This window comes from Dryas octopetala, chromosome 3 (genome assembly GCF_963921425.1).
Source record: "Dryas octopetala chromosome 3, drDryOcto1.1, whole genome shotgun sequence".
In the NCBI taxonomy this organism is placed as follows: Eukaryota; Viridiplantae; Streptophyta; class Magnoliopsida; order Rosales; family Rosaceae; genus Dryas; species Dryas octopetala.
The window spans coordinates 28,033,525-28,060,274 of NC_141368.1; the positions used below are offsets into that span (position 1 = coordinate 28,033,525).

General features: G+C 35.6%; 2 protein-coding genes across 3 annotated transcripts; one reads left to right on the top strand and one right to left on the bottom strand.

Moving 5' to 3' along the window:
* Positions 1-488: 488 nt before the first annotated feature.
* Positions 489-1,148, top strand: LOC147292237 (protein VACUOLELESS GAMETOPHYTES-like). Its single transcript, XM_086238554.1, has one exon. The coding sequence runs from the start codon at positions 541-543 to the stop codon at positions 1,093-1,095; it is 555 nt and encodes a 184-aa protein (XP_086094680.1). The 5' UTR covers positions 489-540; the 3' UTR covers positions 1,096-1,148.
* A 438-nt stretch (positions 1,149-1,586) lies between these two features.
* On the bottom strand, positions 1,587-25,988 carry LOC147292238 (callose synthase 1-like). Of its 2 annotated transcripts, none has more exons than XM_086234868.1 (43): positions 25,757-25,988; positions 24,857-25,056; positions 23,667-23,767; positions 23,171-23,292; positions 22,980-23,073; positions 22,749-22,859; positions 22,540-22,656; positions 22,365-22,457; positions 22,170-22,261; positions 21,819-21,945; positions 20,910-21,047; positions 20,741-20,817; positions 20,566-20,659; positions 18,039-18,161; positions 17,824-17,941; positions 16,740-17,074; positions 16,501-16,553; positions 16,340-16,400; positions 15,694-15,775; positions 15,570-15,619; positions 15,385-15,471; positions 12,214-12,348; positions 11,990-12,084; positions 11,785-11,869; positions 11,544-11,704; positions 11,322-11,445; positions 11,134-11,231; positions 10,919-11,045; positions 10,474-10,625; positions 9,938-10,047; positions 9,712-9,837; positions 9,537-9,605; positions 9,257-9,446; positions 8,591-8,750; positions 8,149-8,268; positions 7,163-7,281; positions 6,986-7,069; positions 4,684-4,796; positions 4,372-4,601; positions 3,490-4,287; positions 3,333-3,383; positions 2,316-2,501; positions 1,587-2,115 (listed from the first exon to the last, which is right to left on the bottom strand). In XM_086234868.1, exons 2-43 carry the CDS (start codon positions 25,038-25,040, stop codon positions 1,855-1,857), a joined length of 5,853 nt encoding a protein of 1,950 aa, XP_086090994.1. In that variant the 5' UTR covers positions 25,041-25,056; positions 25,757-25,988; the 3' UTR covers positions 1,587-1,854. The 2 variants fall into 2 exon arrangements, with proteins under 2 accessions (XP_086090994.1, XP_086090993.1); XM_086234867.1 differs by having other exon boundaries at positions 24,857-25,075.
* Positions 25,989-26,750: the final 762 nt, after the last annotated feature.

Genomic DNA, 26,750 nt, shown 5'->3' on the forward strand with positions numbered 1-26,750 from the left:
TTGTCATACATCCTATCCTCAACCACACCAAAGAGGCAAAGATACGAATAAGGATTGTGTTATTGTTATATTGTTAGTTCATACCCTTTGTACGTGGAACCTCATCTTCTCCATGATGTGATATGCACTATTAATTAATACCTTGTTAATAATTAATGCAAGCTAGCTAGGGGAAGAATAGTAGGAAACTAATTAAGGACCGGAAAGAAAAGTCAAAGAAATCAAATCAAATATAGTATTTCATAAATTTTCAAGCATTGCTAGAGGCTTATAGGCTTATAGGCTTATATGCTTATACAATTACCCAATCAAAGTTTCAGTGACATATATACACTGAAGGCAGGCACAAGGAATTCAGTAAAAGTTGACTTTATTGATCATCATGAAATACAATTAAAAGTAGCTACCACTTGAACTTAATTTATTGCTAGCGCGCTGCTTGACTCTCTTTAAATATCATATCATGCATATATATATATATGAATTAATGCTATGATTCATTATAGAAGATGATGATATAATATCCAAAGAGAATTTGAGATGGTGAAGCATTTCAGCCACCGGCATGAGTTGTGCCGAATATCTCAAGTGCAAGAGGAGGATGAAATGGTCATTTGCTCCGGCTGTGAGCTACACCTCCTCTCAGACTCAGCTGCTTACAAATGCATCAAGTCCAACTGTGAGTTTTACCTCCACGACTTGTGCTTTCAACTCCCCCCACAAATTCAACACAACTCTCACCCCAAACACCCTCTTACCCTCATCTCCACCTTTCCACATGAATATAATTATGGGGAGTTCAGATGCGATGCTTGTGGTGAATCCGGCACCTGTTTTGCCTTCCACTGCCCCAATTGCAAGTATGACCTCCATGTTCAGTGTGCTACTTTGCCTGAAACTGTGAGCCTTCAACATCATCAACACCTGCTTACTCTTGTCTATTCCTTGCCATTGCCAAATGAAAATGATGAACAAGACGAGAAACAACAGCTCGTTTGTGATGTTTGCCAAGCCACTTTCTCTGAGGGGTGCTGGGCCTATTACTGCAAAGATTGTGATTATGGTACCCATCTTGACTGTGCCTTCAACTGCTGAAGAAGATCAAGAAGAACCCAGAAGAAAGAATCTGATATCTCTAGAAATTTTTGTACATGACAGTCATATGTGATTTCCCTAATAACATATTGTGAGGGATGTTACATTTGATCATCACATACAATAAGTTTTTCATAGAGGTACTGGTAAACCTAGAGCATACATTAGGAGTTAATTATCTATTAATAATTTTGTTACTTGATGCTGCTTATACTTGTGGACTAGTTAATTTGGCTTGTGATTTTCTTCAGTACTTCACTTAATTACCATACTCGGCTTAGAATAAACAAGTAAAACAAAAGAAACGAATTAATTGAATGTGTTTAAGATCTCCAACTACAATCAAACAATTGGCGGCGTCGTCTTCAAAAGATTTTCAATCCAAATTTATCTGTCCATGATCAGCAAATGTGTGGGAGTGTTAAACCAGCTGTCTCATCCTCTTAAGCTCAGTTCAACATTTTGATCCTCAAATATTGAAAGCAATGATGTATCTTTAATTCTCTAGTACAAATATAAATTAATTCGTGTATAAATATACATCAATCAATCCATGAAATTTTCAAGCTCCAAACCATCATATAATATGCATATACCTTTCATCTTAACTACATATATATTCTAATTTCTGAAGAAAAAAAAAAAGGAACATATAGAAAGACATCTATGAATTGTTTTAATGAATAATTTCAGTAAGCACTGGAGCTACATATGTACTCTGAGATACTGAGAGCATTGTTTTGGTTGGATGCAATACAACTACTCATTATTAGTGGAGGACTTGTGGCCCTTGGGTCCCTTCCTATCTCCTCCAAGAATACGAGAGATCTGTAAACCTCTACTGAATGCTTGGTTGAACAGCATTCGTGTTTGGAATTCTGAAACAAAAGGAAACCAAGCCAAGAATGCAACCGGGGTAAAAAGTAGCAAACCCATCAGTATCTCATAACCACGAGCTAGTGTCTGAACTGACCCCCAAAAACCTGCTTGTCGAATTAGTGGCTTGCAAGCTTGTGCAATCTATAGAAGAAAAAAAGTTCAAAAGACTCAGCAAAAAAGAAAAGAGATAGTTAGAACAGGGTCAGAGCTTAGGCTCTGAGTCTCTGACATTGCATGTAAAGTTATCAACAAGCAACAAAGTGAGCACAAGTGATGGGAAAGAATAAGTTTGAGAAAAATAAGGAGAGAAACCAACAAAAGGACTAAAATGATTTACTTACCAAAAGCATTCCCCAACCAGTTGGCATGAAGGCAAGGAGGCACATTATGACATCCCGTAGCGTCATATGAGGAAGCGCTACTAAGGTAATGAAGATAGATACAAATGTAATAAATATGAGTCCCTTAAACAGTCGAAACAATAGCTGAAAGTCTGCACTTAGTCGTCGCCTTCCAACAGACACAACCTGTAAATGTCGTGCAAATTTGTCAAAAAAAATCCAACAGTCATTAAATTTATTTTCTATTGGAAAAAAAATAAAAAGAAAAGCAAATTCGTATATTAGTAGCATTTAAAACCAAAAAAGCTTGTAAAAACCAAGTAAATATTTCTGACATGCAAACTAGGCAGAATTTAACATATCAACACACAACCATATTGACTCATTATGCCTATACAAACATCTGGCTTCTGAGTTAACAGAGTTAACAATGTACAGTATGATTAATAACTATATATATATATATATATATATATATTTAAAATATGGTTATACTACATAGAGCAAAAATTTTAAGGTAAGGCTCCACTGGTTGGTAGAAGAAATCACTTATTAAGCAAGACTTCATACTCCATTCTACCAACTCTTTTAATCAATATTTGGACCCTGTATAATGATAGCTTAAGAACTGTATTTCCTTGTTCTCTTAGCAAAGTTCTGGTGTTTGGGTGTATTTTAAAAATGAAATAAAAAACAAAAGGTATGCAAATTGCTTTCGATGCTTTTCTCTGAAATGAAATGAAAGCAAATGTATGCACAATTTTTGTAATAGTATAAAAAACAAATATTTGGTAATTCAGTTCTCAAAAGACAGATTTTCACATTTCTAGCTAATGCAAATGCAAAATGCCTCAGTTTCTTCACAGTGCAATAAAGGTGAAAGCCTCCACATGGTAATTTTTGTCACTAATAACTCTTTACATCTTATGAAGTTTCAATAAATATAAATCTTGAAACAACAAAGAACCAGTTTCTTTCAAGGTATATATTAGGAGTCCAGAAATTTTCACTACCCACCTTCATCAGCACCAAAATTAGAATGATCACGAACCATGAAATACCATATACCTGTATGCCCAGAGAAAAAAGAAAATTAAAGTTCCACCTGCATTATAGATATAACAGATATTTGAAATGAATTTATAAAGGTTGGAAATGCATAAAAGATATATACCAGAATACTTTTGGAGTTCTTTATAATGTTCAGGTGATATACAAGCCCATACTGGTAGATGAAAAAGCGCAATGCTAATATTATCTCAGTAATGATACCGCGCATCCCAGAGTAACGGAGATGGTCTTGTTGCTTTTCCCACCAGGATTCCCAACTTTTCTCAGGAGATACACCGATCCCTCCATGGTTGTTTATCCACTTCTTCCAATCAGTCCAGTCATCGACAATCTTTTGCCACTCAAACCCTGATGGATTGAAGAGGAAAGGAGCAAAAAGCCATGTCCCAACCATGAACCATATAGATATTGTAATGAGGACATATTCAACTGAACTTTTATATGAATGACCCAATATGTGGTACACAACAAGCAGAATCATAAGCTCGATGCCCTTGACAAAATGACTTCGAGAGTAGAGCCTGTAGTTTTCAGCAAATTTGGCATGAAATACCACAAAGCTACGACCTGTTCCTCTGTACTCTGCACCTCCATGAAGCAAAGTCTTTCCATAATAGTGGGTCTTTGTACCAAGAGAAAATGTGAAAAATAACGGGGCCAATTGTAACTGCATTAATATGAAATCACTTAGTGCAGTACGGAACCCCTTTTCCAAACCAATTTCCATCATCATAGGCAAGGCCATCAAAAATCCAATTTGCACAACAGACTGAGAAGCAAGAGCTACTTGAAGAGGCTTATTGTCTCTAATAGCTCGATGAGTACTCAACCCTTCTTCAAGTCCGCTGAGAACAAGATATAGGCGACCATAGAGAAACACATAGACTGTAAGCACAGTCAACTGCCAAACCAGAAACAAAACATTTGAGATAACTGTGAAGGATTATTTTATTAATAAAGAAAAAGAGGTATATTTTATACATACTAAGGTGCTGAAATAGAAACCAATTGTGGTGAAATAGCAGGATAACATCCGGAAGAAATCAAATCGATGCCCCAGCCTATATATGTCACGACTCAGTGTCTGTTCGCCGTTTCCATTAGCTATTTTTGCCTCAAAAATTGAGATCTGGTTGAGGCCGACGTCCCGTCCTTTACCAACTTGTATATATTCATGATGAGTGACATTGCCTTCACGTAATGTAGAATTGAAACCTGCAGAAAAAAATACGTCAAATTGGTACATTATCAATCTAAAACAAAATGTCTATAAAAAATTTTACAGCGACGAGAATGCCTGCAAATATGTCTTCGCTTAAATTGATGACTTTAGAAGCTTTGCTGATGCCTCCTCTAGTCAGATGAAATAGCCTATCAAATACATCTGGATGACCATAGTGGAATCTAACTCTGAATAAGCAACAAAAATTATGGATTCAGCAGAGTTTAATTAGATATGAAAAAATTATGGATTCAACACAAAGGAACATGTAGAATGGAAGTTATATTTTACTTTAAGCTTTATTGTTATCAAGCAAAATAGGTTTTTTATTTTAAAGAAGAAAAATCATATGTACTGCTTAAAAAAAGAGCGATTTTGTAATCTGTTTTGAGGGATATGAAAAACATGCTCACTGTATGCATAAATCATAGTTGGTACGAAATTATGCGAAACAAACAAATCACACAGATTATGACAGCTTGAATCTCATTTGGAAGGGAAAAAACATGACCTTTATATTTTGAAACCGTATATGTGAAGACTGTAAATGTAAAATTTTGAGTTGTCAATTTCCTAGCCCAAAACCTATGTGTTTGTAAGCATTAGGATAGGTTGAGCTAAGTTTGAGTGGGTTGAGTAAGTTTCAAGAGTCCAAGATTTGAAGATTGAAGATTAAGTGGTGATTCAAGTGTATTTCGAGGTATCTAAGTCACATCTCACAATTAGGAAGGTAAGTAAGACTTAGAGGCATATCATGCATATAGGTGGTTAGACATGTTTTCATGCTTATATGATTATTCATAGTTGCATTCATGTTTTAAAAATGTTTGGAAAACTACTGTTTCAATTGTGTATCATGCACATAGGATGTTAGACATATCATGCATATAGGTGGTTAGACAGTTTGCATGCTTACATGATCTTAGTTGCATTGTTGCATTCATGTTTAAGAATGTTTGGAAAACTACCGTATCAATTGTGTATCAAGTTATACAATGTTTATACAATGCAGATACAATGTTTATACTCGAGCATCAAGATTGAAGTTGGGTTTGTGAGCTCTTGTCTTTAGGGCATTGGCAAGAAAGTCTCCTTACAATTCTCGTGATTGAAGAGCTGCAAGTGGCGTGAGGTCAGTTTATCTTTCTAGAATGAGTGTAGTTAGATTTGGATCAAGTCCTAGTTGTAACTTGTCAGATATCATAGTGGATTATTTTCCCTGGACTAGGTCTCGTGGTTTCTCCAAGTTAAGGGTTTTTTGCGTCAACAAATCTCTCCTGTTCTTTGTGTGATTGATTGTTGTTTGCTTGCTCAAGTTTAATTGATTTTAAAACGCTACTTAATTAATCAACTTGATAATTTTAAAAATTGGATTTGAGTGATTAAGTCTATTCACCCCCCTCAAGGCTTGTTAGTGATCAACTTGGGAATTTCAATTCATGGCTAAAGAAATTCACTCAAGCGAAAATTCCCAGAGAGCTTGTTTCCATTCTGTTTTTCTCTCGAGTGAACCACACAACATCAGATTTTTTTTTTAAGAAGTCATTATGTCAGGTTTTAAACATATAAAAGAATTGAATATATAAAGTGACCACATTTCCCCTAACATTTGCTAACATTTTTAACATAAATGTTATTGGGCACTCATGAGATACTAAATAATAGTTTGCACTCAACTGATCAAATTAATGTTTGGGCACCAAATTAGGACAAGGGTCAAAATTTGGGTAACAAAAATGAAAAAAGCCCTTATTTATTTATATTATTTATTGAAGGACTCTTAAATTACGATGGACACCTCACTTTGGACTAAAAAGGCCTTAGTTTTAAGTTGGGCCAATGAGCTTAGTCTTGAGTTTCCAAAGAGGATATTTCTTTTCTAACCAGAGTTGTAGCTACTGCATCAAAGTTTTGGAGTATTTGTGCCTCGAAGGTGATTGATGATTAAAAGTATTTGTGCCGCTAATTCGAGAAGATGAGTGTGGATTCATCCTGGGACGTAGTTAAGGTAGTACTAACAGCGGGCATGAGTATCTTATGTAGTAATTTCTCTACATAGTAGATTAATATGACTAGACTATGTCTCGTGGTTTTTCCTTTGGGGGTCTTTTCCATATAAAATTCTGGCGTGCACTGTGAAATTGACTTGATTGTGTTGGTTGGATTAAATAACTCAATGATATATGTATATGCTCTAATATACATATAACTTTGGGTTATTCATCTTACTTGGTGGTTTGGTAACTTAGTTGGTTAAAACATTGGCTTTTGTAAGTGTTGATTTGGCCTATTCCACCCCTCTAGGATTAATAGTGGTTTTAGGAATTTCAAAGTCATTCTTTAAAAAAAGGAAAAAAAAAAAATTAAGAATTCTTACCTCAGAGGGTTAGCCAACAATCTCTGCCCAATAGTTACAAAACTAGTTTCCTGATTTGACATAAACCACGCAAGAGATGAAACACTGCACAAATTAACAGAAGACATGATAAGCTATGGAGTCTTAATTTACTAGCAGCACTGTAAACCTGCTTCCGAGCAACAACAGAGTAAATACCTGCCGGTGAATATATGTTCCCTAAGTCCAAGTATTGTCGGATATCTAACACCATCATGCTTTTCAAGAAATTCTTGCAGCAAGTTCCTCATTTTGAATGCTTCTTCCAAATAGTTATCCTGTTAATACCATTGTGGAGTTTCCATTACATATAACTTTATAGAATTTATACCTATACTATAAATTCTTCTCAAAAAAAAATAAAAGAAAAAATCCTATACTATCACTTCAGCCGATACCGTATTTCAGTTTGACCCTCTATATCATGTTAAACTTTTTCTTTACAGAAACTCAAGCCATTTCACACACTAAATTTTAGCAACTATAAAGAATTGAGGACTGTAAAGAGGTAAAAAGAATCTTGAAACCACTTGCAACGTCCAAGTCGCACAGTATCACATTTCATCCACACTCTCTCCTTGTTCCTCTCTATGACCCCACTAGGCCACCACACCAACTCTCTCTCTCTCTCTCACAACTTTTTTTTTTTTTTTTCAAAAATTCCTATTTCCACTCCTCTTTATGTTCATGAATTATTTTTACTTTTATAATAATTTATAAAGTACTTTTTCTCACGCACACACAAAGCATCTGCATAGGGTTTTGTGTGTGTACTACTATTTTCCATGATTCGAATTAAATCGATTAGCCGCTTGCTTTATTTGAACAGGCAATGAAATTGCTTGCTCCGTGTTTTTGGGGGGCACTGCTTTTGACTTTCATTCCTGACCTTCCGTTAGTACGGGCTAGCCTCAGCTAGCCAGTCAAATGGATAAGTCGTGTAGCAAACAATCCTTGTTCCTTTCGCCTTGCTGCCTTCGTCTTTCGGCTTTAGGACTAGCTCAGTCTTCTTTAATAAATAGGTATTCAGTGAGCGACTCTTTCCATCTTTAGTTTAGGTCATGGACAGATGGAGTTTTATTAAAGCAATACAGATCAATTCGATAAGAGCTAACATGTGTGTGTGCGTTTGCACGCGTGTTTACCTGGTTCATATCTATTGTTTGCAAGCCTTCCCCACGTGTGAAAATAATGGCATGATTTTGATTTTCTGGCTTTCCCTCTCCCAACATTGCAGGTCCAGGAAGTTTTATCCGGTAAATTTCCTGTACAGATATGTGGCAATGTTAGAATAGCCTACAATTGAATTGAAATAGAACTAATATTACTGTAATGTGCAAAATGAAGCAAACACAAACTTGGGAAGTTTTTTAGGAGGGCGGAGGGGTCGTCAAGGGGAGGAGCAAGGGAGAAGAAGATTATCTAAACTGATGATATCTGCCAATATTAATCCTTCTCTCAAGAACTGGCCCACAAGGACCACCCCTATGAATCTCTTACTGGTGTAAGAGGCTCTTCCAGAAAGATTTCAAGTTCTATATAAAAGTACTGTCAATGTAACATATTGAATATTATTCAGATCATTACCTGGTCCAAACTTTGAACTGGCTCAGAAGAATCAATTGACTTAGTTGGAGGAGCCGCTTTTACAAGAGCCGAATAGTAGACCTTCCGAACCATCTTTTTGGATTTATCTTCGCTAGTTTTTTCAACCTCATCAATGTAAGCTACCCGAAGAGATGGGTATCTGCAACAAGGAAATAAAGAGAGATAACAATGACTTGCTTATAGAAGCAAAGAGACTCTCTACACGCACCCTCTATATCGGTATGCTTGTGTGACAAGAAACTATATTTTTAAAATATCATTAAATTACAAAAATAAAGGAGAAAATTTTTTTTTTTTTTTTATAGCTTGGGGGAGAGAAAGTAGGAGTTGAAGAGGTTGCCCATTATCCTAATAGCTTAAATTATGGGGACAATGGCAAACCAACAGAATTCATCAGAATAGGGGGATAGAAATAAGATTTTTTTTCTTTTGCTCTTTTAGTTATATCATTTACACTTACCATAATTTTTGCTCTATTAACCCAAATATTTTTTTTGTAAAATAGTTATAACTTTTTTGCGAAACAATTAAAGCCTTGGTTTTTTAGGACAAAATATTTCATAATACCTCATGTGAAAACTTGATGTTTTCTTAATCTATTAGTATACATTTCACATAAAAGAAAATTGATATTGGAGAACATACGTTGTCATCAGTTGCAAAATGTCTGTGGCACGAGCATCACGAGATCGCTTGTGAATTCCATACTGCTGGCATGACACGACATATGAGAATTTCATGTCAACTACTGCTTGACATTGGGCCAATAATGATCTTTCAGCTTTTGAATGTTCCTCGTTAGTTGATTCAGCAGCCTTGTAGCCTTCCATTAGATCTTAATAATGAGGAAAAAAATGAAATCAATATTACAAAATTAATACTGCATAAGAGATGTGGAAATTACTTTACAACTAAGCTTCTGTACCTTCATCTTTTGCCATATCGAGGAAGGCCTGAAGTTCCAAAGCTTTCCGATAATACATCATACCTCGTACTTAATTATAAAGAATAGGGCAAGACAATACTCATAATCATACAAAGGCAATATAACACATCGAATCAAGTCTCAGAGGGAGGGAGGGAGGGAGATCAGCTTATACCAGTTTTGGTCAATGTTTGGCCTCGATAAGATGCCCAAAGACGGAGTTTCTCTTTCTTTTCTTCACTTTCTTTGAGTTCTTCTTCGCTTGTACAATTGACTCGTTCAAGAAAGTTAGTCCATTCATCTGTAATAAATCATGAATTCATAAAACAGAAGTTCAGTTCACAATACATATTATATCACGAGAGGAAAAACAACAAATAACAAAATAGAAAACAATTAACCTGGAAATATCTTTTGCAAGTAGAAAAGGATAGAAATGCCATCTTCATTCGGCCTTTCCAGATGATCCATGGAGAAAAGAACTTCTTCTGAATAGTATGGTGTTAAAACCCTACAGTAATAATAACCATGTCAGGCAATATATACTGAATATGAAATTTTTTGATTGCCCAAAAGGCAAAAAGGAATATCTATCATGCAAAAGATATATTCCATATTGTTTTCCACAACGTATTGAAATTATGAAGAGGTTGCAACAAAAATACATCAAATAATTCTTTTCATTTAGAGAGAGAGAGAGAGAGAGAGAGAGAGAGAGAGAGAGAGAGAGAGAGAGAGAGAGAGAGAGAGAGAGAGAGAGAGAGAGAGAGACAATAAGTCAGACCAACAATTTAAAGATAGACTGATCCTGTCTCTGAAACGTGAAACCCAAGAATGTATAACTTGATTAACCAATGCTGAAATATCTTCACCAGCCATCCATGAAAGGTTTACAATAACAATACAATGAAGAATGTCCAATTCCAAGAGAACTTACGAGAAGGATAGCATATTTCGAACTTTGGGTGCAGGAGGCATCTCCATAAACAATGAATTAGAAAAGAAAGAAATGCGCCTTCTTGCTTCCAAGTTGGATGGGACATCCATAGCAGACTCCTTCTCCGTAAGCAATAGCTGAAGCCTTCTGATCTATAGAAGATAATGGACTCATATATGGGAGAAAGTTATACAAGTACTAGTAATTTTTTTATTAAACTCATTTAGAAACAGAGAGGAGATGAATAGAGAAAGAGAAGAACAAGAAATTTTCACACTGAGAAGGCAAAGCAGATAATTAAATAACATTAATATTCACTTTGAAAGATAAATGCACTAGAAGGGCTGGCCCTCTACACATAAAACAACATTAATATTCTGGTCGTGATGACAGCAGACAATCTTACAAACAGCACTATAATCATAAAATTGTAAATGAAACATACCTTTTCTTTCCAAGCTTCTGTTTCTGGGGCTGGGAACCTCAGTTGACCAAAATATGTATCTCGTTGATCAAGGGGTGTCATCCCCTCCTCTTTCCCATGTGATCCACTATGGCTTGAATCTAGCAAGCTGCATGAAATAGAAAAATAATGCAAGATTAAGAGGAAAAAATTCAAAATATTAACATACTTGAGATAGCAACATCCAAATCACTTACGTGGTAATTTCATCCTCCATTATATCTCTTGTCACGACCTCTAACATGTTAAGCAAGACAATTACGACCTGGTCCTTGTCCTCCTTTTTGTTCTTTAACTGTAGTCATCAGAAAGATATGGTTGGGACTAGCTACTACCTCGATTAATCAACAGAAATATGGGCTAGTTTACTGTCAAAGTAGAATACCAGATGATCAATTAGCATAACAAATTGTTTGTGGAGGCTTGGGAGAGCACTCATATTAAGTTCCGTTGTCAGATTTTCCTTTCCAATATGATCATCAACTACGGAGAAGATTTCACTTATAACCCTGGACAGAGAAAAAAAACAGGAAGTTAACAAAAGTCAGAACAGATAAAACTATGTTTTCCTTTTCTTCTGAGTTAATTCAGGTAGTATTGTACTCACTGCTTTTCACGTTCTCCAAGGACTAAAAAATTAATAACACTTTTAAATGAAAGATAGCACTCGCGAATAGCATAGCGCATATAATCGTCTGTACTCATTCTCTTTTTCAGCTCATGGTCTTTATCTTTGCTGTCTTTTGCCATGTCCAGTGCTATAGGGATCTACAGAGTTAGCACAGAGTGAATACATTTAATTGTCTTGGTTAGACTAATGGAAGAAATTTACTCATGAGAAGATAGACCTTGCTAGCAAGTAAAAAAGGAGGCCATTGGATGAGGTTTAATTCTGGGTCAGCCCAATATGGGACAAGCAACAAGTTCATTTCCCTGAAAAACAAATACAGGCATCCTACGTCACAGAATGTTTAGTCCAAAAAGTAAAAGATTGGAGCTCAACATTCATTCACATTAACAAAAACATGTCCTTTTGTGACATCATTATTTTACCTATTACTTATCAGATCCTCATCTCTGAAACTACTGATTATTTCATTCCACATCTGTGCAAACTTTGCAGCCTCCTTTTCTTTATTAGATGATATCTGAAATAAACAGCCAACTTTGATGACTCATATGATGGCCTTTCAGTGATTAACAGAGGGAGGTACCAAATTGTCCATTGACAATCCTTATCAAATTTGGTGGTTCTTAATGCAGAACAGTGATCAAACCTTATCGAATTTGCGAGAGAAAGTTGCTTTTAGTCCCTTCTTAATTTTTTCATTCTTTTCCACAGGAATCAAGCAATCATTAAAAGCACCTGGAAGTGATTCAAATCTATATCTCAACATACGCAGTGTTCGAATCTGAAAGAAAGAGAATCATCTGGTTAGGTGTTTAAGTTCAAACAACCTACAATTACTGCAAGGCAAAATACATGAAAGCAGACCATATTATATTTTCTGGTCCAGACAACAACTTCATGTCAAATAATCAAATTCAATGAAAATAATTTATAATGAAAGGGAAAAAAACTCTTCTGCCCTCTTAACATATTGGATTGAAGTTGTGCATGAACCACAATAAGTAGGAAAGTTGAAACAGCAAGTTGTATGTGTGAACATGTGGAATGTAATGAACACTGCTCTATCCATTTACAAGGTGGCATTTCAGTTCCATGGTGAATAAACAGAAATGTCTAGATACTTTGGAATGATTACTCTACCGATTTGAATAACATTACCAATCCAATCGCAAAAGGAGCCATTGTCATGAACAATAAATCTATAAATCTCCATCACAGAATGTAAAACCTTGGAGCTTCTGTTTGTACCCAATTCCCCCTCAACACACCTAAAACATTCCTTAATTTCCCTTTTTGCCTCATTAATTTTCGATTTATTTAATTACTTCTAAACTTTGAAAAAAAAAAAAAACATTGCACTCATCTATTATTGCATGCCTTTGGCTATGTGGGGTGGGGAAAAGGGCAGGGAGAGGGAAGGGAGAAGAGAGGAAATAGTTGATTTTTTCCAATTTTTATCTAAAAAATTAAATAAGGGTAAAATGAGTATTATGACATTGGATAAGTGTGTTCAGAAACAAATTGGGTGCAAATACAATTACCCAAACCTTATATATGTGATGCAAGACAAGGGTGGGCAAACTGTGAGGTCTCAACCCTTAAAGAGAATATTAAAACCAGCATCCATGCAAAAAGGGGCAATTCAACTGTTTAATGTTGCTAATTGGTGAATTAATACCAAAGTTATTTAATGATTGAAAAGAGAAGAGAGTTTATACAAGAAAACATGTGTTTGGAATACATATATAATTATATTGTACACATACATACTAGTCCTCCTGCACGCATCTTGCAGGCACAATTCAAAAAAAGAGCATGCAAAACATGTCTAACATAATTTACATGTCGTTGACATTCACATCTTAGGATACCATCTCAACACGCACGCATACCAACTCTCCCTTACACATGTAACATAAATACATAAGTGGCATCATAAAAGAACAAAGAATTTAAAGAATAGAATTATGTTGATTACTTTGTGGAATAATATAAAGGAAAATGCTTGGGTACTCAACTTTGAGTATCAACCTTGTACTCATCACCAATCACATGAGACCATGATGGAGTCCACCATCTTCTCTCTCATGGTGGACCCCATCATGAGCTCATATGATTGGTGATGAGTACAAGGTGGTACTCAAAGTTGAGTACCCAAGCAATGCCCTAATATAAATAGACAGCTGCTATTTGCACACCCCTAAATTTTTTTTGCACACCCTTTCCTCACTTTTTCTCACTTCACACCCCCACACTCCTCCCACAATTAACATTTCTCATATACACACCCCTCCCAATTACCAAAATATCCCAACTTATACACACCCCTCCCAAAACCCAGACAACACACACCCCACCCCAACACCTCCCTCAGCCACCCCCACCGTCGGCAAGGTAGCCGGCGGGGTCGCCGACGGCTCAACCCTTCCCTTCTCTCTCTCCCCCTCTCCTTTCCTTTTTCTCCTTCCATTTCTCTTCTTCCCTCTGCCATCCCCCTCCCCTCCCCCTGCCGCACCCCCACAGACCACAAACTTCCATACATAGCCCACCCCCTCCCTCGCTCCTCCCCCCACCCAACTTGCACACATGCATGCAGAGCCGCCAAGACCACGCCGACCACCCAACCTACCCAGCTCGCTGGAGAAGAAAACCAAAAAAAAAAAAATTTGCAAGTGGTTCGGCGGACCAGTGCCGAAACCGATGGTTTCGTTCGGTAGGTACCCGCCGAACAATCCTATTCTATTCGGCGGTTACCTACCGAATGAAACCACCGGTTTCGGCGCTGGTACGCAGAACCACTTGCATATTTGTTTTTTTTTTATTTTTTTTTTTTATGTTCAAGGGTGCTGGGTTACTGTCGCCGGAGTGTGCGGCAGGGGGAGTGTTGCAGGGGGGAGGTGGTGCGGCAGGGGGAGGGGAGGGGAGGGGGATGGCAGAAGAGGAGGGGTGCAGAGGGAGGTGGTGCGGCAAGGGGAGGGGTGCAGAGGCAGAAGGGGAGTGTTGCAGAGGGAGGTGGTGCGGCAGGGGGAGTGTTGCAGGGGGGAGGTGGTGCAGCAGGGGGAAAGGAGGGGTGCAAAGGGAGGTGGTGCGGCAGGGGGAGGTGGATGGGAAAGGGAGGGGTGTGTAGTGTATTTTCACATTAGGGTAAATAGGTAAATTCACAAATTAAGTTGTTAAGGGTGTGTAAATAGCAGCTCTCTATACATAAGGTAATGGGTTGTTTTAAGTGGATATTGGGTAACTTCTTTTTTTTTCAAACTGTCCTCAGAAATGAAAATTGATAAGGTATAAGAGGAATATTGACTACGATATTAAAAAATAAATAAATACATAAATGAAATAGCTTAGGACTGTCAAATGTATTTCATGAAACAAATTTTAAAATGCGAAGATTTAAAATAGAACCAACATGCATAAAATATTCTATTGACAAAATTGTTGGTATTGAAACCAACTCAGCATCCTACTCCCTGTTCTGCAGAAAGAAAAAAAATTCTATTTTCCTTTCAAACTGCAAGAACCTCACATTGTTTCTTTTAATACTTCTCCAATTTATTAGTTAAAATTTATATCGGGAAAATAAAAACTTACATATCCGTTGAATACAAACCCCGAGGGAGGCAGTAAGAGCCCATTGTAGATTTACACATCACTCAAAAGCAACACATTAAAACTATCTGGGTTGTTTTTCCTTTTCAAATAAATTCCCCAACAAGGAAGGATAAAAATGATGGGCTTTGGAAGATTGAAATAACTTCATCAATATGGAAAGTAATATACATATCAGGATTTGTAGAGAAAATAACACTCCACCAACCTCTCCAAGACGGCGAAATGCACCATATATACCTCCAAATATTGTGGAGAAGATAGCATACCAAATTTGAGTATCCATAAAGTAGACCTGCAGAGAAAAATCAGAATAAAATATTTTCAAGTAAAATTAACACAACTAAGTGGATGAAAGACACTGATGTGACAATGAGATAAACATTAACATACAAGAACAACTGGAGCCCAGAGTGCAATCACCACACCAATGTTATTCTTGGCTGAAAAGGTCAAATGATGACATCATAAACCATTTGAAGAATAAAAGGAAGTTTTTTTTCACTCATGTAGTTACCTTGAGGGAAGAACTCGTGCCATTGATAGGTCGATATATGAACTTTCATGATTTCTTTAGTTGGTTTTACAAGAGGCCTAATCTGCAACAAAGAAGAACAAATAAAACTGATTCAACTAACTCTTCACCCGACTCTAAGATAAGATTATTGAACCATTGCCAAACAGGCTGCTATTATTAATAAATCATGGGCAAAACCCAATTGGCCAACAGGTAAATAATGAAATCTGCGACGACATGCTAATGTCACTTCTTATTGTTTTCTTCTAGTTAATTGGTATTCTGATATACAAATAGGCTTAAAATTCTCCCTAAAAGCAATTATGAGGAGGAAAAAAAAAAAGGGATGAAGGAAAGGCAATCAATTTGGGTTAGGGAGCATGCAGAGAAATTTATACTCATGTGCCATCCATTACCTAAATAAACAAGTTTGAGTTATCAATGGTATAAGTCATGATTTTACATAATGTCATGGTGATAAATGATTCTTGCCCATCACAAGAATTCACCCCTCTAAAATCCAAAAGTTACAAGTAGGTCAAGAATCATTGCTATCTCACCAGACTAATCATTTAAACATGGATGTGGTAAAAAAAATTCATAATTAAAGCAGAAGTGCTGATGCTTGAAAACTTTGAAGAAATACCTCTACGTAGTAACTGAAGGCTAATTTTGATACAAGCAGGAGAACCCAAAACATGGTATACCTAAAAAGGAAAAGCAGTGAGTGACAATGGGAGCAGTGAGTATCTATCCCAAGCCATTCCCTTAGAAAGAAAATAAATATATAAAAATCAGCATGCTTACTTGAAAAGAGAGATTGAGCTTTCATGCATTCCCCTTCCAACATAAAGCCGAGGCTGCAGGACATCAAACAAATGTATTAGACTGAGCTGGACATTTGAAAAATATAATAGGAAAATAAAATTTAAATGGCTAGAAAATTAATGATTTCAGGTATCATATCCAAAGGAGGCAAGTGCTTATTGCTTCAGTCACCATAAAACACTTTACTAGATCATGTTGTACAAGGTCCATCTACATACCTGAGACCACCACATCATGAGCATCAAAATCTTATTGTGTGACCTTTCAAGAAACCGGCGAATAGATGGGAACATAAACAGCAATACACAGAGCATATTTGGAGATAAGTACATAACAACAGCCAAAATGAACAAAGACGATGAATCTGGTCCATTGCCAAACCAGCTCCTGATGGTCCGTGCAAATCCAGGAGGATTTTTCCAACTATATGCGTAAGTCACTGGTAAAACAATGACCCATGCTGCAGCTGAAACAGCCTTCAAGAGATATCTTATTCTGACAAAAACTGACATGCTTTGCCTAGCTTTCCAGCTCAGAATTAGATCAAGAACAGCTGAAAAGAAAAAAAAATAAAGATTAATCAAATTACAAAATATAGAAGGAAGAAGACTATCATATTAGTGATTAAACATTATATTATTCGAGCAGGCTTACGCAATTCTACAGAAAAACCAGTCAGAATCTACTTTTCGTCAACGGTATTACATATTACTGAGTTAAGTTTTAAGAACAAACACCAAATGAACCTTTCACAAGTTTAAATATAATTTTTAATTGCCTGTTCACCCTCCTCCAAGGCTAGTTTAGACATAGTGATCTACCAAATAGGGAAATTTCACAAGCTCTACTAAGTTGTTAATTTCATTTTAAATTTTTCATTCAATTTATATCTTTTAAAGATAAACTAAGGAAATTTACATAATTCTTTCCCTTACTATGAGATTGTGCAGGAATTTAGAACGGGATCAGTCCATGGTCTATCATCCTTGTTTTCCAGAAGCAATTTTGTCAAAACTCTAACAGTCAGCTACTTCAATTTGAGGTAAATGTGGCTAATTTTTCATAGAAAATTGTCACTGTAGCGATTTTTCAGCACAAATATGTCAAATTTAAACTGATATATTTCCTATATGAACATGTAAGTAGTGGCAGAAAATATATCAGTTTAATTTGACATATTTGTTCTGGAAAATCAGTTTAATTTGAAGGCTGGGCACATAGAAAAGATTTGACAACAGGAGAAACACTAAAATAAATAATAAATCATCAATAGCACTAGTAAGGTCAAATGGTTTTATTTACCTTGTGCAAGCTTCAATATCGCAGCAGTTATGAAGATGCTCAGCACTTTCTTAAAGACATCACCCTCAGACACGGAACTTAGTTTTCCCGACCCATTCCAAGCAAGAATGATCATTGCCTAAAGGAAATCATATTCTTTACATAAGTCCTAAGATTAATTAGAGATAAATATAGGAGATAAATGGAGAATAAGGTGATAGCAAAATAAAAATTACCTGTAAACTCAATATATAAAAGCTCCACATTCGATCAAAACTTCTGAAAATGTGCCAAAATGAACGTATTTCTACAAAGTTGACTTTGCCAATCCATCGGTCCCCAGTGTATGGTCTCTTTTTCTGAAAATCATAGATTTCCACAATAAAAATGCAAACATTTAAACCAAAGGGCAGGCCAAGAAAGATAATAGCTTTTGAAATTCTAGAGTCTAAAAAAGAAAGTTGTTTTGACTTGGTTAATCTGATTCATAATTCCTAAACATCTACAACAGTGGCAGCCTTTGAGATTTTCTACAGAGACCGACTAGATTTCAAAGTATACAATAACAGATAAATTAATGATAAACTGCAAAAATAGAAATATCACAACTTAAATTTTGTGCATTTAGCTATGTTAATCCCAAATCTGATTTATGACATGACACTATCAGTAACATCTGAAATTGTGAGAGTATGCGGAGAGTACAAACTCAAGCAGTATATATACATTCTTCAATATAATTGTTGGGGAAAAACGCTATCAATAACATAAAAAACGTTGTACTACTAAACAACAAGTGATAATGATCCATGTCATTGACTAAGTAATTTGTAAAGAAATATTCATGCACAAAGAGTTCTTGATGGTGATAATGCATTGCTCAATCAACAAGAGAAGAGACACTCTAATTGAAACCTATGATTTAAGTTTTATGCCCACAAGACCATGCCAATTAAGGGAATTTATTCGTTCAGCACTAAGGGTTTGTGGTCATCATTTGGGCCTTATCGCATTCAATTTAGCCTTCTTTTTCAGAAGTTATAAGAATTTTAAGGATTACTTTACCCTTCTTGTGGTAAATGTCTCAAGTACAACTAAAGTACTTTAATCTCACAATGTTGTCCCATGCAAATTTTAGGTCCCTCTACGAATATCTTCCCTACAAAAATCAATCCAATCAAAAATCATCTGGTCAATTTATTTAACACAACGATTGTTTCAGTATGTATCTGATACACTTGTATTTGTTATTTATTTTATAACATTCTTATTTTATTTTGATAGGATAAGATTCCCAATTTTCCTAATTTGTTGTTATGATGATCCTTCAGGCTTCAACGATGACCTAAAAAATGGACAGTTTAGATCATTAGACCACATTGCTGAGTGGTCTATATATAAATGATCCTCTCTAGATCGCCTGTGTATGTATATATATAAATAATATATATATATATATATCAATGAGTCTCTTATAAAAATGTCCTCATTTTAAGAAAAGTAAGGATCACATTGTTGTGGGATAATCCTGCAATGCGGTCCAATAATTCAAACCATTCATGCCTTAGGTTTCCCTTCAAGGATCATACTTGCAAAAAAACAACAAAATCTGAAACCGTTTTAATCATCTAATCGTAGCCAAATAAATAAATGAACACAGTGTTTCCAATAAACACACAAATGATCATGATGACAATCAATGGCTAAATGATTTCCGATTTGGTTGATTTTTTTGTAGGGATAATCCTTAAATGAGAACTTAACATATGGATAGTTTGCATCATGATGTCACCTTGCGGGGTGGGCCTCAACACTGTTGTACTTATGTTTCTTAACATGAGGACATCCTTATAAGAGAGTCACTCTGTGTTAATGTGTGTATTTTACAGAGCCTCAGATAATATGCTTTAATTTCTAGTCATATGTGAAACTTAGCTAACTTACCTAACAAGTCCAAAGCCAATTTAGGTTTGAAGTACTATGTCAAACTACAGTTTCATCTGTATAGTCACATAATAAGATATTTCAGGAAAAAAATCCTGAGCTTGAATTACTTTGGCAGATATTAGGGTGATGAGAATCATGCAAAAACTAGGTCAATAAATTAGTTCAAAGAAGAAAAAGAAAAATAGCTACAGTGCAGGTGCATCATGGTCCATTATCAGTGAGAGTTTTTTCAGTACAAGAATAACACAGAAGTGAGAAGTCTTGCCTAAAATTTTTCTCTTACTTAGATGTGTTTATCTAACCTCAGATTGGATCATGCTGGCAATAATCTAAAGAGCAGTACATCTGTTTTTCTTGGTGATGGACGCGAGACAACAAACAACAAGAAAGAGGCAAGTATTTCAAACAAACTTTAAAGTATAACACACGACATCTCACAATATAAGCCTGCAAGCTAAATATGAGCTTTGAAGTATTTCCTTAAACCTCTGAAAAGCAGAGAGTCCAGTCCCAGTTAGAAAACAGATGTTTGAACCATCTCCAAACAAAACAAAAAAAGACCCACGTCCGTTTTTTAGTTAAAGAACTCTAAAGAACTGACGTCCTGCAGAAAGAATTTGTGTATATATATATATATATAAGTAAAAAACATTTGGTACAAAGCAGGTAGCAGTTAACTTGACTGTACAGAGAAAATGGACAGCAGTCCATGATTTTTGTCAGTGAAAGAAGTCAAAGGTTATATAATGAAAACCAGGGATGATCAACAAGAAAAGAAGGAAATAAATATTTCTTATATCCAAAATTACAACATACCTCATCTTTGTCAATTTGATTCTCTTCGATAGGCTGGCAAAAGAAATCAGCATCAGCACGCATAGGCCAGCCTAGCTTGAAACAATCAACTGACCTACAATTTTACACCAACAAAATCTTGTAATCTACAGCCTTTGCATAGGAAAAGGATACATAGACAAAGAAAAGCATGTACCAAAAATATTCATTCAAGTCATCATAATTTCTCCACTGAGAATGCTTTGATTTTCCTCCTTTGCTCCTTAAAGCCTCCTGCAAAAAACAAAAAGTATATTTACCAAGATATGAAGTAATAAAATGTCAAAGAGATTTTATTAACCAAAGAAAAGTAGCAAAAGCAACACCTTTGCTATTGTATCATATATTGGAGTTACTACTTTAGCCAAAAAGGCCTCATCTTCACCACCATAGGCTGGCTTTATGTGCTCGCCCGTCGTTGGACTAACACTCCCAGCTAGCATTCCATACAATTCAAATGCCATCTACAAAATGTAAAGCATAACTACTGAATGATACCATTAAATAAACATAGACTTTATCTCAATTACTTTGGCTTGGATCAAAAATAATTATGATCAAATTGATAAGAATACTAAAATTTATAAAACAAATATAAAACAGGAACAAATGTCCACAAGAAAGTGGAACCATCGAACGTCTCCAGTACAATATTTTTAGGACCTGATAATTTATCCTTTCAAAATTGACTATTCTATAGAACATATGTGTGTCATTTGGTTTTGAGATATCTATAATACCACTCCAGGAAATTCTTATGAAAATGTTTAACAGAAGAGGTAATAGCAGAAATGTATAAAAACTTGACATAATTTACTAGTTTGCCTCTTTAATTATATATAAATTCCTGAAAATATGATGATTCAATGATTCTCAAAAGTATTATGATTCAATGACTTACAAAAGGATTAGAGTTTTAAGAGGTTTTCACCCTTCCTACTGAAAAAAAAAAGTTATTACTTCTCAAGAAGTACAACAGAGCATGAAGAAATTTTAAGCATCTAGTACACCACCCCTCCTTCACAAGAATTGAGTCCCAAATAGAAAAAAAGAATTAATTATCAACTTCTATGTGTGTTTAAGCCTCGGGGTGTCTGTGGTTTAGGGTTGACAAGGTGTTGCAAAATTAAAAGTGTTTGTAACCATATGCTATGAGTAAGTGTGTGTTTTTTAAATTACATTACAGGAATATAAATGTCATAAAGCAAGGTCAAAAACAGCATCTTAACACATACATGATGATAAATATAGCAAAGGCATTCTGGCATGAATCTCAAGTTTGCAGCTTCTCCCCATATAAGAAGATATAAGCCCATATATAGTAATTTTCGCTGCTGCACTTCCTGCTGAATAGTTGGCAACCTGCCAGTTAGAAACAGCTTTTGTATGTTAATAGTATGAAAACAAAACCAAACAAGTAAATCACAATATCGCATTGGACAACTACAAGCCACAGATAAACAAAGCATCACTGCTGCTTCAAAGAAGACTCCAGCTAACCCACTTAACATTTGCAAGAAATATATCTAATATTATATCTAAAAAAGTATATCAATCACTTGCTGTTTTCAAATAGGATTCCTCACCAAAGGTTACTTTTTCGATCCAAGAATCTACACCATTTTTTGTAATTTTTGAACAGTTTCTTCATCACTTCCGTTAAAGCGCGATCATCCAACTATAAAAGAAAATGATTTGGTATGTAGAGTAAGTTGGCAGCCAAAAAAAAAAAACTAGATCAGAAAGTGAACATATAAGCTAAAACTGAGAAGAATTAAAACCTTGGGTTGTTGATCAGGCTTTGGTAATTGCCGTATGTGAACATTAGCAACCAACAGAATCAAGTGTTCCCTTTGATTTGCCACATTATCCTTCTGCACATTGAGTGGGGCATAGCCTGCTGATGAAATATGAAAAACTAAAGTGTATGATAATTGATTTGGTTAGTCACCTCACCTGAAAACCAAACATAGCCTGAAGCCAGTCTAGAATGTCTTCATCTACTTTTTTCTTGTGGCCATTCGACCATGGTAGGCCCCTGGTGTTACGGAGTGCAGAAACAGTAGCATGAATCTGTAAAGCAAAAAAAAGAGGCAATATGTTTCACCTGCAGTCTAATGTCTAAAGACATAATACTTATTCTGTTTAAAATGAAATGTTGAAACCTCGGGATATCTCATGATTGCCTGATTTTGACTATCAGGATCAAGAGGAAGAATATTGTAAGGTGCATATATCTGCTGTTTTTCTTCAACCTTAGTGTGAGCTTCCAAAATCTACAGTACAAAATATAAATATAAATATATATATATATGAATATTTAGTTAGCAGGAAACTAGAGTAAAATGAAGATTAGTATTACGAAAAAAGTTACAGGTCAAAAACTTCTATTTCACCTCCTCAGATACTTCAACAGCCTCTGTCTGATTGACAGCCTTCAAAACCTCAAATAAAACAGCAGCAGTTTGGTATGCTTTTGTCAGTTGCGCACTGTGTTAGGAACAAGAACTTCAAAATACTAAAATACAATGCAACAGAGCAATTTCTCAATCAAACAAAGCACACATCAATACTATTAGAGACAAACCGATCTGCTTTATCAGCAGCATTCTGCAAAGCTTGAATGTATTTTTTGTAGTAATCTCGATAAAAACTCTGCATTTCCCGAGCATCACTCTTTGCCTTTCCTGCCAATGTTGTTTCATTTTCCTGAAATGAATCCAAATGAAAAGTAATATCTCAGCTCAATTCCAGATAGATATCCATGATAAAAATTGCAAGCTAAAATGATAGATATTGTCCAACAAAATACTAACTTTTTTGAGAAGAAAATCACTTATTCCTTACTATGTCCAATGTGAATTTTGAATTCCATTCCTCATATCTTTTTTTTTTTTTTTCAGTTCTTATTTATTTATGCACTTATTCATTTATTTATTCATTTTTTAACTTGATTTATTTATTATCTATTTATCTATTTCTTTCTTTCTTTGTTTGGTAATAAATTAATAATGTCCTTAAAGATCACATCACATATAAGAAAAAAAAAGTTGTTGCAATTACTTAGGGAAATCAAAGCTTACCCTTTCCAGACGTTGAAGAAGTGCAGTTTTAAACTGGCGAACACCACGTCCACTAGATGTGGGATCTAGTTTGTGAGCTTTCTCAAAGGCATAGAACCGACCTAATTCCAAGTTCCAACATAGACATTAGTATGAAATGGACTCCTGAACAGACAACAGAGTTCTCCCAAAAAAGAAAAAAACATACAACAGAGTTCACAAAAATGCCATTGATTTTATACAGAGATCGTCATGTCATGATAAATTTTGAAAGATAACCTGTTGTATTACAACAGGAGAAAAAATAACAAAATAGCACTTCACCATTAAGAAAAACAAAAGATATATTTAAGGAAGGACAAAAAATGTCTTGCACGTAGCCTGCTTTTGAACTCAACAACATCAATTTAGAAAGAAATAAATTAATTATTGAAATAAAAATGTGCCTAGAACAAATACATAACACCTTCATGGAAGAAAGTGCAATGGCAAAGATACAACCAAATTGAATGAGCACTATCATCTCCTTGCATGTTAGATGCAGTATCAACTAACCATACATTCCATTGACTAGGAATAATATACCATAGCCTCAAAAAATGTAAATAAATAGATTTAAAAATTAAAACAAAATTAAAACAAAAAGCTGTATTTATAATTGCATCTTAAAGAAACAAATGGTAAATTAAACCCCAAGGGGTGGATTAGTTGGCAAGGCAACATGCCTTAGAAAGCATAATTCTTCGAGTTCAAATCTTTTCAACCCCTTGGGGCCAGCTCCTCAGTAGTTATGGTTCTCATAACCATGATTCACATGTTTTACATGTTCCAAGGGAATCTGCGTGTACCTAAAGATTCCCCCACCCAAATGGGTGGCGTACCTGGGGTTTTCCCTCACCAAAGCTGATGGGGTTAGGGATTAATCATCATTGAAAAACAAAATCCATCATGTATTCCTTTCACACTGGACAAGACCTGATGTTTGAATCATGTTGAATGATCAAAGGAGAGAGAGAAAATTTGCATCCATCACATTTACCTTTCGCATAAGAGAGTCAGAAGCTATGGGAATATAAGCTACACTACGATAAATCCAATTGGTTTGATGAGCTCTGATTAATCAAAACAACACTTAATAACAAACACGCATGGCATTTACATACAAACAGATAACATAATACCAGCATATAACATAAGAAAATGCAACTCACAGAGATAAGCAACTCTTGGATTCCTAGACTCGACTTCATTTGCAACACGAAGAATAGGAGCAATATCCTGCAGCGAAGAAGGCACTACCTCGCTATCCAACAATGGCTCTCCAAAACTTCCGGCAGTCTGAGTCCGCAGAATCTGCCTCCGCGGTTGCTGATCAAACCTCCTTCTATATGCCATCTCTATTATTTAAGCCCTAAAGAATACCAATAAACCTGTTGAACCCAATGACACAAGAATAAGGAGAAAGGGGAAAGTCTTGCAAATTCTCATTCACATAATGATTAACTTAAGTGAATAAAGAACCTAATTTGGATGCCAAGTAATATGGGATCAGCAGAGAAATTGGGTCTTAACAATTTCATAACTTGTGATCCATGGAAACTATGAACTTCACTCAAATGGGTCTAATTCAACTATTTGACTTTGTTTGTGTAACATTTCCATTAAGAAATTTAAACAACAGAATATGAAAGATACAGATTCTATCTACTTTTCCCCAAGTCCTCTCTTAACAACAAAACAGAATGAAATGGAAATATAAAAGATAAAAATTAACAACTTTGCGTTAACAGAGAAAAGCAAAGCAGGGTACAGAAATAAAAGTGGAAGGAAGGCAAAAAAGAAATCGAATTCACAATGGGAAGAAACTCATTCCGACTTAGCCCAAACCCACCATATTGTTCCCGATCAAACAGAAAGCCAACCCAAGAAACAGTATGATCTGAAATCTAAGCTTTTTAACATTTAGTGTTTGCTTCAATTACTTAGAAACCCACCTTGTTTCAGCAACCAAAGAAGCAAAAGAGAGACGCATATGAACTGGGTTCAGGGAAGTTTACTAGAAAGAGAGAAACATAGTAAGAGAAAAAAAAAGGAAGCAAGTAAACGCTTACCAGTTGGTAGAGATGCGTTGAGCATCAAAGACCCAATAAAACAAGGAAACAATAGAACTGAAACTTAAACATATGGGCAATGATACACATGCACACTGTCTGTGAAACTTCACAGTGAGAAAGAGAGAGGATGTGTGTGCTTGTGCTTCAGTGCTTGTGCATCGTCTGCTCTAAGCCTCTCCAACTCTAAAGGAGCCTACCAACAAAGGAGAGGGAAGGGCCAAAGGGGGAAAGCAACGGCAGCATGCACACACAAGAAAGCCCAACTATTCATTCTCTTAAAGTCAAGGCTTTTCTGTGGGTTACCATAACCCAATCAAACTGCGCCACGTCATCGCTTAAGTGTCTTCCTCACTCCTCTGACACTGACAATCTCACATTGAAAATATAATTTTTTTTACAAAAAAAATAAAGGTTGGTGGGTCTTCCTATCATCTCCTACGCACATGAGTACACGACACCAAAGGCAAAACCGCCCAAAAGAGAGCCGCAAAGATGATGGCCAAAAAAAGTAAAAAAAGGAAGCTGAATAGAAGCCAGCAAGACAGTCACTAATCGCTATTTACTAATTTACTATTATTGAAGGAAGACTTGAAGTCTTAAAGGCTTGGACACATATCCAATCATATCGATATTGATATTCATTTTGCAACATTTCTTGATGAGATGGAGCAGATCCTTTTTGTAAATGGACTCTTTAAGTCTTAACTTGAAGAAGCTTTTTCTTGAAATTATGTTTAAATGAGTTTAATGGATATTGGATGAAATTTGGGGAAGATAATGAGAGAAAATGAGAGAGGATCCAAACTCCCACAGTCCCACTTTTAAATATTGGATCACAGATGAGCTACCTTCCATGAAAATGAGAGAAAGAAAGCTTGTATAATATAATGCATAACCAACTTGGGGTCCCCCCCTTCAACTATATTTTTATCATTTTCTTCTATATTTTCTTTTATTTTCCCCCAAATTTTACTTCTTTGGTCTTGCGTAG

Bases quoted from the DNA above. Each gene is read 5' to 3' on its own strand.
- LOC147292237 (XM_086238554.1), top strand. From the start codon at position 541: ATGGTGAAGCATTTCAGCCACCGGCATGAGTTGTGCCGAATATCTCAA.
- LOC147292238 (XM_086234868.1), bottom strand. From the start codon at position 25,040: ATGGCATATAGAAGGAGGTTTGATCAGCAACCGCGGAGGCAGATTCTG. The intron at 22,458-22,539 runs GTGAGGTGACTA...CTCAATGTGCAG, and splicing joins AGGCTATGTTTGGTTTTCAG to AAGGATAATGTGGCAAATCA. The intron at 11,232-11,321 runs GTATTCTACTTT...TGATGACTACAG, and splicing joins TTATGCTAATTGATCATCTG to TTAAAGAACAAAAAGGAGGA.